At 51.3% G+C, this 15,673-nt stretch overlaps 4 protein-coding genes across 4 annotated transcripts; 2 read left to right on the top strand and 2 right to left on the bottom strand.

Moving 5' to 3' along the window:
- Nucleotides 1-198: 198 nt before the first annotated feature.
- On the bottom strand, nt 199-2,589 carry GT037_008621 (methyltransferase type 11; the record flags this gene model as incomplete). The annotated part of the gene is made up of 4 exons (XM_038933668.1): nt 199-381; nt 440-706; nt 862-1,110; nt 1,717-2,589. The coding sequence occupies 4 exons, from the start codon at nt 2,587-2,589 to the stop codon at nt 199-201; spliced, it is 1,572 nt and encodes a 523-aa protein (XP_038783633.1).
- Nucleotides 2,590-4,697: 2,108 nt separating this feature from the next.
- On the bottom strand, nt 4,698-7,691 carry GT037_008620 (cleavage and polyadenylation specificity factor subunit 2; the record flags this gene model as incomplete). Its single annotated transcript, XM_038933667.1, has 2 exons — nt 4,698-7,401; nt 7,546-7,691. The coding sequence occupies 2 exons, from the start codon at nt 7,689-7,691 to the stop codon at nt 4,698-4,700; spliced, it is 2,850 nt and encodes a 949-aa protein (XP_038783632.1).
- An 840-nt stretch (nt 7,692-8,531) lies between these two features.
- GT037_008619 (uncharacterized protein) lies at nt 8,532-9,098 on the top strand (the record flags this gene model as incomplete). Its single annotated transcript, XM_038933666.1, has 2 exons — nt 8,532-8,713; nt 8,960-9,098. The coding sequence occupies 2 exons, from the start codon at nt 8,532-8,534 to the stop codon at nt 9,096-9,098; spliced, it is 321 nt and encodes a 106-aa protein (XP_038783631.1).
- Nucleotides 9,099-11,423: 2,325 nt separating this feature from the next.
- GT037_008618 (uncharacterized protein) lies at nt 11,424-13,163 on the top strand (the record flags this gene model as incomplete). The annotated part of the gene is made up of 3 exons (XM_038933665.1): nt 11,424-11,784; nt 11,830-11,916; nt 11,980-13,163. The coding sequence occupies 3 exons, from the start codon at nt 11,424-11,426 to the stop codon at nt 13,161-13,163; spliced, it is 1,632 nt and encodes a 543-aa protein (XP_038783630.1).
- Nucleotides 13,164-15,673: the final 2,510 nt, after the last annotated feature.

The raw sequence follows: 15,673 nt of genomic DNA, 5'->3' as shown, positions 1-15,673 counted from the left end.
TCACTACTTCTTATGTCAGTGCGCTGATAAGAATGGGGTGGTGTATACCTAGGTACCTCTCTTGGAATACGTTTTTGTAATAACTGAAATCCCTATACTTCGACCCAAGAGATACTGCTGTCGCGATTGTTCAGACATGCCCAACGCCTCTTTGACGTACTTGTGTCGTTACCAATTATAGCATCGACGATTACGTTTTCAGTTCGGGCCTGAGGTGTTCTTCTTGAGAATGAAGCCAAAGTACTGGAAACTGTCGCCTCCACCCATGATTTCCATGTCTAGATCCCACTCATTCTTGCGATTGAGGATCGGTTTGACAAAGTGCGGTTGCCGATAGGTAATATAAAGAAACACGCCGTCGTCTTTCAAGACCCGCCAGACCTTGTTGAAATCAGCATGTGTTCAAGCTCATATGCCCGAGCTTCTGTTATACACTCACCTCACTGATATACCTTCCGCTGTTGTCCATAACCTCTTCGGGCGGACTCCATGGACTCCCGTAGATCATTGCATCTAGAGTGCCTTTGTCAAAGGCGACATCTACGGACTTGCTATCGATGTCTTTCATATCCCGGACATCGCCGACTCTCCATTCAACCTGACTTTTATCTGGATGTCGTGACTTCATCAAATCGACCACTACCGCGGAAAAGTCAATGCAGAGCTGATTCGTATAACCTCGTTCTAGAAGATCGTATGGGACGGTCTAGCAATGAGTCAGCCCTATGAAGACGTAGCCGCAAAATGACGGAGGTTCTCGTAGTTCAGTTTACAACATATGAACCGAGATAATGGTAATATTTGCGTCCACATTATTGTGCAGCCTACAGCTTTCCAAACTTGAAGTGAGGAAGAACCTACACTGTCCCCGCTCCCCAGGTGAAGAATTTTGGCATTCTTTCCCTCATCCCTCTCTTTATCGAACAAATGCTTCTTAAAGAAGGGCTCTAGCTCATTGAATGCGCGGAACCATTCGTGCGTTGGCTTGTCGCTGTCAGCCTTTGCATACCGTTCGTCCCAAAACTCTGCGTGGCCGAGGGCTTGCGCCTCCTCAGAACTGGAGGGCATCGTGTATCTGGTCGATCTTGGCTTTGTGCGCGTTGTAGTAGGCTGTCAATCTTAGCAAATAACAAAGGCTACGAGCCCTCGGAAATGTAAAGACTAGATTCGGACGTCGTGCAGTTGCGGCGCAGTCATTTACCCCTCTTTTGGGTAAAGAACGTGAGTAGTGCTGCTTTCCGAATTCTGACGCTTATCTTATCTGCTTTTTTTTTTATGTGTAACAAGCCGACGAGGCAGCTGTGCTGCCGTCCACGAATGAGCAACGAGAAAAGCGGGGCCTCGCTTCCTGCTGACACGATTAGCTTGAAACGATTAGCTGGCTGTAGAGCGAGCCGAAGCGAGCCACGAAAGGTTTTAAACGACAAATAGCTAGAGGTTCCCTCCAGCAGTCCACGATATCTCCAACGGGCATTGGTCGCCCATTGGGAGGTCGGATCACGACCACAAAGTCGTGATCATCTTATCTGCTTAGCACCCAACTGCCCAAAAAAGTCTGCATTCCTACAGGTAACAAACAAAACTTCAGCAATGCAATGTAGAAGTTATACAGACGCATATGCCAGTCTTTATGTTCTATCGCAAGATATAAATCGATGTAGCTACAGAAGCGCAACTGGTGTTGCTACCTCGATTCATTATTTAAGAACTCCCTACCAAAGTCCCGCCACTCTCTAGCAACGTCCCACCAGTGTCACCAAGGACCTTATTCCTACGCGACACTACTTCTGTCTCCCCTACAGTACCTTCTGCGACATGATTATGCTTAACCAGATTCTTCACTATACTATCAAGTCTCTTCTTCTCGATATGGCCTTCAGCATAAACGCAATCGAGCGTCTTGACAAGGAAATTGTGTGCAAACGTAGCACAGTCACTTGTGACTTTCTTGTAGTACCGAGGAAATGACAGACCAGCGTTGTATTTGATCATCCTATCTGTCGTTCGAATGCGACAAACGGAGTAGTACCGGCCGGACTCTTCGTCGGTACGAGGGTGGTGGAACCACAGGTCGTATTCGTTATCCCCACGCCTTCGTGCGAGATGGAGGCGTATGATGTCCCCCACGCGAGAGCTTTGGGGCTCCTCTTTTGCGATGCCTAAATACTCGAAGTATTTTTTCGGTTTGTCTGTATCAGCTCCAGTAATGTCGTGTATAACAACCGAAGCATGTCCGCGGAACGTGACACCGATTTCGCACCATTTCTCTGGATTCTGCTCTGAAGACTGAAAGAATTTATCGGAGTAGGCGCGCTGAGGAAATTCTTGTCCTTTCTGTCTGCTGTAGAATTCGTGATCGTCGTGATCGAACAGATCTCCTTGTCGGGTTCCTCTGGTTTCACCGTCTGAAGTTTGAGAGGACAGTAGGGCTTCGATGGCTTCGATGTCGGCTGGGACTGCTTTACACTCATAGGTGCTAGGGTTGTAGTCATTCAAATCCGTTTGCTTAAAGATGGGAAGATAATAATCAGGCCCGGATGAGGCATGGCCATCGCGACGGTGGCGATGCCGAAACATAGGTAAGCACATAACCAAACCTTGGAATACCAAGGTTGTGTTCTGAACCTTGCTCAGTAACAGGTGGTAGAATGTGTAGCAAATGGTCGCGTAAGGTCTATGTGGCACAGATGGGGCTTGTAAGATCTTTATTCTATCACTTTGCATACGCCAGCTGGTTTCACCGGTCTAACGCGCGTGTCCTTCATTAGTGGAAGCACCCTGTCCCCCGCATGAATCGATTTCACCTCGCGTCGTACAATCAAATCAAAGGCTTTATCAAAGTTGTACAGATTCATCATTGAACCAATAACAATAGAGGCTGGCTTGCTTGTCGTCTTTGATTGGATGCTGTCAGCCGTGTTGTGAGGTAGATGGCGTCCGTCGCTTAGGCGCCAATGTGAGCTGAACACAGCTACAAGTTGGTAAACACTCGGCTTCACGCTTTTCTTCTTCTTATCCACGTTGCCGCCCATCATTTTGTAAAGTTTTCGCAGCCTGTTAGCGATGTCGGCGACTTCCAGCACCTCGAGCATGATGGAGTTCGGCCCTACCAACCAGGCCATCTTACAAACAGATCTCAAAGACTACATGGACACACTCGATGACAAATTACGCAAAGACTACAAAAGAAAAAAGTATCAACAATTGATGGATCGTATTAAGATTCTACCAGGAGGCTGGTCGATAAGTGTTTACCTAGTCCAGCTGCAATTCGCAATCCGATGGCATTCGGCCTTAGCTCAGTACGGCGCCTCATCAACACCTTTACACGACTTGTATCTTGTTAGTACTCCACACGTAGCATGGCCAGCTTCTTTCAAACACTGGTCGCTCTATTCCCAAAGCACCTTTTTTCACCTGATCCTCGAGGGAGATAAACCTCACTTCCAAATCGACCGTTTTACGATAGAGCAATTGCAATCTCAGCTTGAGTGCATTGATTGGCAGGTACGATGCGACAATGTCCATCGTTTGAATGCACACGTTGCGCAAAATCGGCACATGCCCATGGTTGCATTTAATATTGGGCAGACTCAGTTCAGTGTGACACAGATCGAGTGTTTAGCTCAGGCCATTTCTGAGCAATTCGAAACATATACGAAATGGGAGCAGAATTGTCACTTATTCGCACTGTCACTTGCGGAAAGAGTGGTGATGACCAAGGGTGTTGGCAATATCTTTGTTGGGACAACAGCCCAGATTGCGCATTGGGACACCATGGCTACAAATTGTGAGCACTCGTCGCCATTCAGCCAACAAGAGGGATATCTGTTGAGAGGTCCAAGCCACGGTGAGATTGGTTTTCTTGAGTACCGCAGTAGACACACAAACTGATGTACATCTTGTGTTAGAGTTGTCAAACCGTTCGAACTGGCACTTTCTCAATCTACCTGCTCTTTACGCAGATTTGAGGCATATATCCAACGCTATGGCTATTCGAAGACTATATCTTCATGGGCCTTACTCCGTCGGGAGCTTCGATCCGAATAGTCGACTTATGTTGAAACGTCTGAGGGGGTGTGCGAAGCAGCTGAGTAAATCCGTAAGAGAATTCTCACAAGATATTGTACAAGGCCATTTGGTCAATGCCATTCGCGGAAGACGTACATCTAATCTTCTTGCATACGAGAACGCGCTCATCGATGCAAGAAAGGGCGATCGGATTGCGCAACTTCTTCTCCCGTTCCATAGGATAGTTTTATCGATTAGCGAGGAGGACGCCAGCGAGGTCCTTATCAGGCTCATGAATCGAGAAACAGGCTTGGATGACGGTGAAACAGATAGCCACTAGCGAATTATCCTGTTATAACGCTTTGTGTTCGTTGCATACTTCTGGTAAAAAGTCAACTAAATTGCTTCTCAAGAAGCAGTTGATATCTAGATAGTCTTTCGGCAAACGAAGGACGACGTACATCATAAGAGGAATGGTGCAAGAAAGCACATTATTTTGACTGTGCACATGAATTGAAGAGTACTGCTAGGATATTCAATGTAAGTTTTGTTAAGACGCTTCAGAATACGAGACAGCGTTTGCCTTCTTCAAGACCAACTCCACATCGTTCTTCATTTTTACATTGGAGGGGCATGCCGCAAGTGAAAAACGCCCAACATTACACCTAATTCGTAACCCTGAACTTTCATCCTCCAGCGACTACAGCCAAACCCTCGTAGATCTGCCTCCTGACCCTAGAGAACGTTGCAGCGTCATTATTCCTTGGATCCAGATTACCATAAGCCCCTCCATCAATCTCAATCTGACCAGTAGCCGTCTTCCTCACAGCCACCGTACCGTTGATGACAAGTACACCTTCGCCTCTGAACTCGGCTTGCATGCCGTTGGCATTCATGAGCTTCCTCAGATCGGCAAGACGAAGATCACCGACATGGAAGGGTTGCGCGACGGATCGAACGGCAGTGGCCATGTTAGTAGGAACGACGTCAAGGACGGGTGTGTCATCGTTTTTATCGCTAGACACGGGGACGGCGGGGGCATCGAGTCGAGCTTTCTTCTTCGCTGGCGTATCCGCTTCTTCCTCAACCTTGGGCTCAAGGCTTGCAGCTGCGAGGCGGCCGGTGATAGCCACAACGCCCATGCCACGAACATTCTGCCAGCGCAGGTTGCGCACCATGCTGCGGCTGAGCTTGACACTCCAGGCATTCGTGTCGACACTGGCGTCAATCATGATACCGACAGCGGGTGTGAAGACATCGATGGCGTTGGCAGAATCGGTGTTCGCATTCAGTGCTATTCGACTGATTTCGGCGAGCTCAAGAGTCTCGCCTTCCTCGCCACCCACGAAGATTAGCTTGCGAGGTTTGATAAGCGGGATAAGCTGCTGGATCGTGCGGCGATCGTGCAGACCCGAGAAGTCGACAAAGGCGATCCGACACCGGATCTCCAGAGTTTCCGACTCAATGATGACTTTCGATGGGCCCTCCACCTTGTCTAGATCGTCTTCTGGTTCACTGTCCGATTCTTCGTCCTCGCCTTCTCGAACCTCCTTGTCTTTCCGGCGCTTTTGGTTGGCGTTGGCTTTGTTGGTGTCGGTGCTGTTTAATAAATCATCCCATCTCCTCTTCTGACCAACAGCATTTTCCTTCTTTGTTCCTTCACCACGAAGAGCTTCTCCGGCAGTGTTGTCCTCCTCTTCGGCACGAGCGAAGTCTTCGGGTCGAATAAGATCACCAAAGTCGTCCGCGCGACGCTTCTTGGCCTGGAACGGAAACATCTTCTCTTTCCCTTTCTTGCCCTGCACTTCGTAGTCGTAAACATTCTTCCGACGTATGAGTACGTTTACGCCCAACTCTGCGTCTGTCATACCAAGTTTGTTTCGCGCGTGTTGGAGGGCAACGGTTGCGTTGAGCGCTTTTCCTCGATATCCGTCACCAGAGCCTTCCGAACTCTCTGACTCAGTTGATGATCGATCATCAACGATATCGGCAGACGTTTCGAGCATTGCTGCGTTATCGCCGCCCATGGTGGTCTGACGTTGTCTCTGGCCGGCAAGGAACTGCTGATAAAGCGGGACTTCATCACCTTCGAGTGCGACTGCGCGTACCGTGCTGAATGGTGCTTGATCGCCTGCGGCGTCTATTACACTAATAGAAGGAGCATCATGTCCCGGTGATGCATTGCGCTGCTCCCACAACTCCCAGAGGTATCGACCGAGACCTTTCTTTTGTGCGCCCAGCTGACCAGCTCTTTCTGTGAGTATGACCAAGTTCTTCTCATCAGATGCCAGGCTTCGAAGAGCATCTTTGGAGAATCCCCATTCGAGCGTCGCATCGCTTGCTAATATCACTCGCGGTCCAGCTGCGCTCAGCATCCGAGCCACACGTGTCTTGCGCTCGACCAAGGTTATGTGCTTGAAGTCGAACGGGACTCTGGCTCGGTCTTCTTCTTTTCCGTTTTTGTTCCTTCGGTCTTGGTCGGCAGCACTGGCTTCAAACTCCTTCACAATGCCCTCCTCCATCCATTCCAACATACTCCGTACATAGCGCATGGTTGCACCACCAGTCCGACTTGCAAGATAGACCTTTGCACTTGATAGCGCACTGCCGTTCTCGGCGTCTGCTGCCTCGCGCTCCCAGGTCTCCTCAAGCAGATATGCCAGTTCAAGTATACGGGCACTTGAATCTGATGGAATCAAGACGGTCCCGCCCTTGGCCACGGTATCTCGAATCATGTCGAGAAGAGCTTCGTCTCGCTTGTTGGGCGACCTGGCCACCTTTACCATGCTGGTGTTCTTGCTGCTGCAGATCAAGGCAGTTGGACGACGCAGCTGTTCCAAGACTTCAGCGCCGCCGGTGCCAGGTCCTCCCAGCCAAGCAGCTCCTGAAAGGACGTGTTCCCTGGCCTGGTTCCAGTCGACGGCATAGACGACCGACTCCATGCCATGTTGTATGTGCCATATGGAACCGCCCAGTGTGTGTCCAGCGCTGTATGCCGTGATGGTGAGGCCATTGAGTGGAGGCGAGTGCGGCGAAGGGATGGGCTGATGCGGTTGCGAGTATCGGAGGGGGTTGATGCGGGCGAAGTAGTCGGCAATCTCTTGCGACGTGGGCGCTTGGAGAAGGATGTTGGGATTCTTGCCGCCCTTGAGTGCCGAGGAGAAGGAGTAGGCAGACTCGCTGAGAGCTTCGGTGGGGATGATGGACGATGCAAGCGGCGTGGATTCGTACAAGTCCTGTAGCAGCGTGCGGCCGAGGGATATGACGGGGTTTGTCGCGTATACGGGTATGCGCGTGAACAGAGGAAAGTTCTTGCAACAGTGTACGTAGGCGCCGAGATGCGCAGTGGTCGCGTGAGTAAGCAGGATGAAGGACAGGGTGGGGACATGTCTGGAGTGTCGAGATTAGTCGTCGTGTATGTCTAGTGTATTGCTGCTACCTAGCGACTTTGCTACCTGCTGCCAGTGTTTCCCGGCGACAGCCCACACTTCAACTGGCATCCATACTGCAATCGCGGCCAGATTATGCACCTACCTCTCAATCTCCTTGAGTTTCTCTACGCTGAAATCCTCGTCCCAACCAACATCGATCAAGATCTGTATGCCCCCATCGAATTCTAGCAACGACTGCGACGCTGGCGAGGAGCTCTGCGCGCCTAGAAGAGGGGTGAAGTTGAACATGGGAGCAGTCGCTATTCAATATAATCCAGGCGAGTCTCAGGCTCTTAAGTGCATAGTGGACGCGCGCTAGATGGAATAGTGAAGTCGTGATGTTTCCTTGATAGACGCTGGATGCAACGAGTCCGAACGCGTCAAAGCGCGCCCGCGTCGGAGCTGGCGAAACATATGATCCGCGCGCCTCTTGCCAATTCACGTGACCGTACTCTCCCTTGTGATTGTGAGCCTCATGATTTCAGGGTCCAGCAGAAGACATATACTACCCTGAGATCGATGGCAGTACTCTCTCCGATATAGGCTGCTGCTGCTGTCCAAGGAACGATGCCCGGGCATGATACCTGCGGCTACGGGACTCAGCTTCCAAGTCTGAAACATTCCACCAAGCCTCTCGCAGTACTATATGCCACTAGAAGCATCTCTATACCCACATCGTTTCCGCCTACTGGTTTTGTTTTGGTGTGGTTCGCTAACCTGTGCCCATGGCATGCAACTTATACTACATATCAATCTTGGAAGAGTCAAGCAGGCCCCACCGCATACGTGTTCGCAGGCGGCGGCTACAAACAGTTCCGTACATTCGAAATTAGTCGATCACCCGCCCGCACATGCATCCGCTGGGAAACCTACAGAGTCATGCTTTTGCCATGGCAAGGGAAAAGGCAAATGTTTAGGGAGACAAAAGATCTACAAAGGCGCTGTGAAGCACTCCCCCACAGTACCATCACACATGCGAGAATACCAACCATGGAGTCTTTGTACAAGGCTGCGAATGGAGTCGTGCTAGCATCCCAGGCGGAACTTCGGAACGAGGCCGGCATGCGCAATGTCCAACCCGCCACAAACATGCAGGACTCGCACTGTGCATTCAACAAACTTCATCCCAGGTCATTTGCAGTGGATACGGGTGACTCCCAAGGCAAATACACGTCTGATCATCTCCTGATATTATACTCACGCGAGTGCCAGAGACGACGTCATGACGGGCGTCAAATAGGACCATTGTTCGCTCTCTCGCACGCCGTCGATAGACTCGTAGATGCTAGTCTCGCGAATCGCTCAGCTCCAGACCAGAAGTATTTTGGGCATGGATTAACACTTGCTGCACATGCAGCCATCTGCAACTGTTGTCTGCGTCGCTGACGAATGAGACGGGAAGTGACCCCGCAGCTAAAGCACGCCGCTAACGATGCAAGTCATTCGCCTGTCCTCTTCGGCTGCATGCGTCCGGGTTTTCAATACGCAAGAACGGGCTAATGACCGCCAGCCATCAGAGCGCCGCTATCACAACGCAGGGACAACGAGCTGACCCATCTTCATCTGGCCTCCCTCGAGACGGTCACAATACTACACAATGATTGTGGGTACGTCATCACACTGGTCAGCATGGGCATTAACTTCGGAAAAGACTGATTCCAAATCGGAGACCGTATGATCGAAAGTGGAAACTAGGATCCACATCGCGACGAGACGGCGGGTCCGAGACATGATACTTACCACCGAATCATGCTGAATAAATGGCCTTGACAGCTTGATTCACAGGCATGTGCCGGCTGTGAACCACAATACTTGCGTGAATCGTGAACGCGCGCTGTAGCAGCATGCTGCCCAACTCTGATCCAGATTCCTCCAAACCTTGAAGGATCATGTAAATGGAGCATGCTCAACAGCAGTCTAAAGCAAGGAGAGGCGGGTTGTTGTTGGGTTTTGCACTCGAGTCTGTCAAAGCTTTCGGTTGGGTCCGAAGGTCAGGGTACTGCGGAAACCCGCTCGGAGCCAGCTTTGGGAGCGTGCCTTTGTGCCCGTCGTCCCGCTCCGGCCGCAAAGTAACCAGATCCTCAGTACGCAGGGAAAGTCCACTGCGCGACACTACAATGTCAAAAGGCACCAAATCTACAAAGCAAAAGCCCTTGCTTTAGACGAACATGTTTGCTTTTCGCCAGAAACGCCTACACCAATGGGACTATATCGCAATGCTTGGACTGCTACCTGCTGATAGGCGTAGCGATTGTGGGGAGGGTGCATGGGAGCTTATGACATCTCAAACAAACTTTGACCGGCCGTTAATCGCTGGGCCTACCAGACGCTGCTGTCATGATTGTGAGGATCTTCAGGCCTCACAATCCCTGACATGCCAGGTGTGGCTTGATGCTGGCAATGCTCAATGGGGCCTGGTCGGGTTGTCAGCTTGTCAAGATCGCCTTGCCCGTCGCGCTCAATAACTCTCTATAACTAGAAAACAAGGTCCGATTCGACCGGATCGTAAACTGTGGAGAAGTAGTGTCGTCAGGTCACACACACACACAAGGCATCGCGGAGATGTAGCACGATGGCTGGGCATCCTAGCGTGGGGCTGATTGTCGGCTAGGGGCGCCTCAAGTATCGCGTATTGACTAACTGTTTGGTCGCGCGGCCGTGAATTGATGGCGTTTGTGTGATAATAATAAGCAGCACATGGAGAAGATCATGGACATGGCGAATTGATTTTGGCCGTCAACGAATGATCAACTAGAGGAATGCGATACACCGTAGAGACTTTTTACGACGCCCAACTCAGATCTATTGCTGATCCTGGACCACCCACTCTGAGCTGGAGGTGGTGCAGCCAACGGGATCTGAGGAGTGGCTAGCCCTGCGAACCAAGATATGAAGCCGCTCGAAAGCGATTCATGCACCATTCGATACATACACTAGGAACATCACGTTTCAATGCTTCACGAGGTTTACAGCCTCCAAAAGACTTAGCGCTCACGCCGGCGACTGATCTCAAAGCCAACTGCAGCGCTCGCTACGTCTTGGGTTGTCGTCAACACTGTCCTTTGCGTGCCCGGTGCTTCACTGCGAGCGTCGGCCTACTCACTGTATTAAGTCGACTGCGGCCCAGGGCGATGGTTACAGCGGGACCAGTGGACTCGTCCTAGGATTATCCTCCATTACCAGTATTAGAGGCGAATTGGTGTCGTTGCTGCGACGCTACTTTAACACACTATATCCTATCGCCTCTACCTTGCTCCGCAACCTGGTTCAAAGCTACGCAGGCTGCACTTTAATACCTAGTCGACATATATCCCACTCGTTCAAGCACGCCTCCTCCCATACCTATCGTCCCTTCTCCGCACGCTCACGCTGCTCATATCCCCCTCGGGTGTGCCCGACATCGATATCGACCGCTTACCACCGTTACCAGCCAACCCAACTGGTTTTCGTTCACCCCTGCCTGCACCGGGTCTGTGTTCAGCTCAGCCGTTCATCTCGGAACGACGCAGTTTTGCCGTTAGTTCCACCCAAATTCTATTGGACGTTCCGCGGACGCCCACGACTCGCTAAAGACGCATTCCCCCGCTCTCACGCAACCTACCGTGCGATCGCTCGAGGCATCAGGAGCGGACCGCTTGGACCCTTCTGCGACACTCTGCTCAACTTTCGTGGGAACAGCTGCCGCGTTGTTGTACCACTTGTACCGTTCTGCTTAGCATTGGCCGGCAACAATACAAGATAACCCTTGGTCGCCACTTATTGCATTAGATCGTGCCGGGCTCATGCACATCTAGAAGAACATCGCTCTTTCGTGTTACCGTCGACGCGCAAAACGGACTGGACATCCAATGCGCGCCTCTTCCCACTACTAGTCCACCAACGTCCTCAACTCTGGCTCGAATGATCTCAACCGTTTCCGTCGGCCCTTCGCCGCGAGGCGCCCACAACCGCTTGAGCACGAGCTCATCGCCGCAGCCCTCCATGTCGTCCGCTAGCGACTCCCCATTTACCACGCCCAATTTCGATTCCACCATTTTCAGCCCTTCGGAGTCACAATCAGAGGAGCGCACAGATGCTCGAACGGGTTCCCTTGAAGTAGTGCCCAAGGTGGAGGAGACGGAACTTCAACTAGCCGATGTCAAGGAAGAGGCATCTCCGGAAGACACACCCATTTCCCCGACCGAACCCGTACGGATACGTCGCGCGCGTGGCCGGCCAAGGATACACCCCCCTCGCTCACCCACCACTCTTGCTAAGCAAGCCAAAGCCCGATCCAAAACTGGATGTACAACATGTCGGAAAAGGAAGAAGAAGTGTGACGAGACCAAGCCGTTCTGTAATCGTACCCTTGACTCGCAGTTGTCCAACAGGTACTAATCTTGCTTAGGTCTGTCGTGTCAGAAGAACAACATCCATTGCGAAGGGTACAAGCCCGTTGAAATTTGGAAGAGTGGAAAGGAACGGGCCGCAGAAGGTATGTAGTCTTGCATCAGGAGCTTGCTTTTTTTTGAAGTGGGCCAAGCTAACATCCAAACAGCTCGGAAGCGAAGTCAGGATGTCAAATTTGACCTTCCGCCTCTCATGGAAGGTGTTGAGAATGATCTTGACCGCCAACTCTTGCAACATTTCTCTAGCAGAGCGAGTGCTGTCTTGACCTTACATGGGGACAAGTCGTCGAATCCCTTCACCAAAATCCTGCTGCCCATGGCTCTTCAACACGAAGGCCTAATGCACTCAGTGCTGTGTCTTTCAGCTTCTCATATGTACTCCGTCAACCCGTTACAAGAGTACGAGGACAGACAGGTCTTTCACCGCGGCAAGGCTCTGCAGCTGCTGAAGCATGACATCGAACGACAGAAAGCTGGCGAAGGTGGTGTCATGGTTTACGAGGACTCTAACGTTGCCCAGATACTACTGCATCTTCTACATTCTATCTGTGATGGTAACACCTCCGGCGAGTACAGAATGCACATGATTGCCGCAAAACAGATCGCCATGACCCAGAAGTCTTCGAACCCGGAGTTCCAGACCCTTTTCGACGAGTTCTTCTACTACCATTGGATCGCTAGTCAGATCACGTCCCTTGACGGTACCGAGGTTCCCATGATGGACGATTTCAATCTTCCCTTCAAGATCAGCCCGGAGACTGCGGGATTGATTGGCATATCTGATGGACTATTTGGTTTCATCTCTAAGATCAGCAATCTGCGACGCAAGATACGTAGTCGCATCGACGAAAAGCAGGAGCCCGTCATGGACTATGAAGCGTTGCTTGCCGCCCACGCCATCGACACTGGCCTTCGTGGATGGGTATGTCCCCATACACCCGGATCTCCGCGCTATACCATTTCTATGCTTTATCGTCAAGCAACGTGGGTCTATCTCTATCGCACCACAAAAGACTCGAAACCACATCCATTCATCAAGAGTGCTGTCGACGACGGCATTCGCTACATCAACGAACTACCGGCGGAAGGTTGGGTGCAAAGTAACGTTTTGCTTCCATTGTTCCTCATTGGGTGCGCTGCATTCGAAGAGGAACAGCGTGTGGAGATTGACAGAGCGTTCACCGGCCTAATTGCCTGTACCGGCCTAGGCAACATCGGCTTTGCGAAAGAGGTCGTCGACGAGGTTTGGTCCAGGATGGACAAGGGGGACAAAGACTCATGGGATTGGGAAAAAATTATCCATGCTCGTGGGTGGGATTTCCTCGCTACGTGAGCCCCGAGCAATCCGCGAGGTTTTTTTCTATTGGCGACGTTCGGAATCTGAAGGTTCCGCGAGATCTTCACGTATCACTATCGGCTTCTTACTTCGGGGGAGAAGTTATCACATCGCTTGCCACTCGCTGGCATGGTTAATGTGGGACATATGGGTTTTCTGTGCACGGCTATCATGGCGATGACATAGTGTCAGCCTGTAGCCTGAAGTGCATCGCGACCCTCCAGTTTCGGACTTGGCATTTAGGGTTCCTTATTCAATCGGTGTTTCTACGGGCGCAAAAAGGAGTCATGGAATTTGGTGGATCGTCGGAGAGCGGTTTACAAGGCTCGGACCGGCAACGATGCACTACGGCCCTCACGATCAGGTTGCATTGGATGGGTACGTTCCCCTATAACACACGGCGGGATTGTGTTACCATGCGGGAAAAACGGCATTGCTTGTCTTTGCATTTACTTGGCTTCGACTTCTGGGGACATTTCTTTCTTGTTTGCGATATTGTATCTCGTACATAGCCTTTGGGTTCAGCCGAGCGGCGTTTGGCTTTGGGCGGTGCATGTCAGATCGCGATGCACGTACCCCATGCATGGGCGAGGCACACTCGTACACATGGCATTGCAGCACTTGTCGAAATAGGTCCGATTACTGGCCGGCATTCTCTTATTTTCTCATTACGATGACGACACGTATATATGCAGGTAGCTCCACGGCACAGAAATGCATGCTGGTATCCACTCCGCTCACTCAATTCTCGACGCAGTTTCGCAGGGAACGCATGGCTTAACGGGCGATCACGATCTACCTCGGTGATAAGGTGAGGAGCTATAGTGCGGCGTTGGTGCACTGTAACTTTACAGTAAGCACCACCCGTGCCACAGCATCTAGACTTCTCCACTCCCTGCGGGGACGTTCTTCCTCCAATCCGCTTACCAGCAATCAAATGCTTTGGCGAGCTTCCTTCGCATCGTCGTTGGAACAAACTCGTCGCACGGCATCGTTGAAGGATCCATGACTCGCCCGCTCAACATGCAGCCACTTCTCAGAACGCTCATGTGCATATAGCCGGATGACGATCATCGTCAATTTCCTAGATGCGATGCGAAAGTAAGGGACTAACAGTCAGAAAAGCCATCCTCACTTGCGTCGGCGGAGCCCACGGACGAGCGAGACAAGCCGTTAGGCAGATCGACCCAGGGTACCAGGTTTACAAGACGGCAAACGTGGGGTGCTGTCGCCCATCTCTTCTGTGCGGCTTGAGCAGTGCTTACGGTTACGTTTGTCCGGCCCAAACGCGCCTCCGATGCGACCGGTACACTTTCCCCAGCGGCACAATGACGAATGTTACGACCAGCGTTGCGGGAACAACAGCTGCAAAGCAGGAATTACGGCGTAGCATCGGCCCTTCTGTGTGGACGGTCTGAGATGTAACCCCCACGCTTTTCAGGCAATGCTGGGGGTTATAACGTTATAACCCGAATGATCCGGTGGAAAGGTTGAAATATAGCCTGATTCGAGGAAAACACGCCGTCGGTACCTGGCACTAGTGTTTGTATGGACGAACAGGAAGAGGAGGGGTCCTTCTGCATGGCTTTGAAACGACATTGCTTTCTTCATGGTTCAGTATAGGGCCGAAGCCGTGAACTCGTGTGCGACGTTACGCACATGGCGTAACACCTTCTCCGCGTGGACTGCTAAGACGTCACAGATGGAGGGTATACGTATTCTATCCACGCAAGATGAACTGTGAAGGGGCAATTGAGACCCTTCTTCCTCACTCAGCCCAGTCTTCCTTACCCTTTCCTACGACCACATGATCCCAAACGACCCCAGCGATAAGCTCAACCAAAACCAGGGCGCTATCAGTATTCCATGGAGGTCAGAGTCTGGAGCCATTAGGCCGTCCATTGCATGTAGATGGGATTCTGATTATTTCCGAGAACACCTTTGCAATCTACTTTCTATTTGCTCGCTTAGTAGAATACGTTCATCCCAGCGGTATATGCCGGGCCTGGAGAGGTATCCCGGATATACCCTCCACCCGGATCCGGATCCGAATATGGGTAGAAGTCCGTACTTAAAATACCCACGTACCTACACGACTCGGTATCGAACACAAAGTCATGAAAGCCTACTCGTACACGGTGCCTGCATATGTGACCTGCATAGAATCTCTTTCTTTCACATGATGCCTGTGAAAAGGGCGGATTGCAGGTTGCATCACCGGTTTTGCGGCATGGAGATGTCAAGCCCTACACCGTTATTTGCGAATAGGCTTACACCGATGTAAGCGTAGCTAGCTCGCCCCAGACCACGAGGCGAGGACGCGCGTGGCGGTTGACGCAAGCCATCAATATCCCCAGTCTAGTCGGTGTAGAAAACGTGATTAATTGTCCATGCGAACTGGATGCCCGGAAAGGGTCATATGCAGCCTTGTTGGAAGACGTCAGCCAACGGACCTGCAGCTGACACGAAAGAACGAGGTTGTTGTCAGCATTCTTCAAGCAGCATGT

The sequence above is a fragment of the Alternaria burnsii genome (assembly GCF_013036055.1).
Source record: "Alternaria burnsii strain CBS107.38 chromosome Unknown 744, whole genome shotgun sequence".
NCBI classification, from domain to species: domain Eukaryota; kingdom Fungi; phylum Ascomycota; class Dothideomycetes; order Pleosporales; family Pleosporaceae; genus Alternaria; species Alternaria burnsii.
Note: the sequence above shows the minus strand (reverse complement) of the source record. Positions and strands in the feature narration are given on the sequence as shown.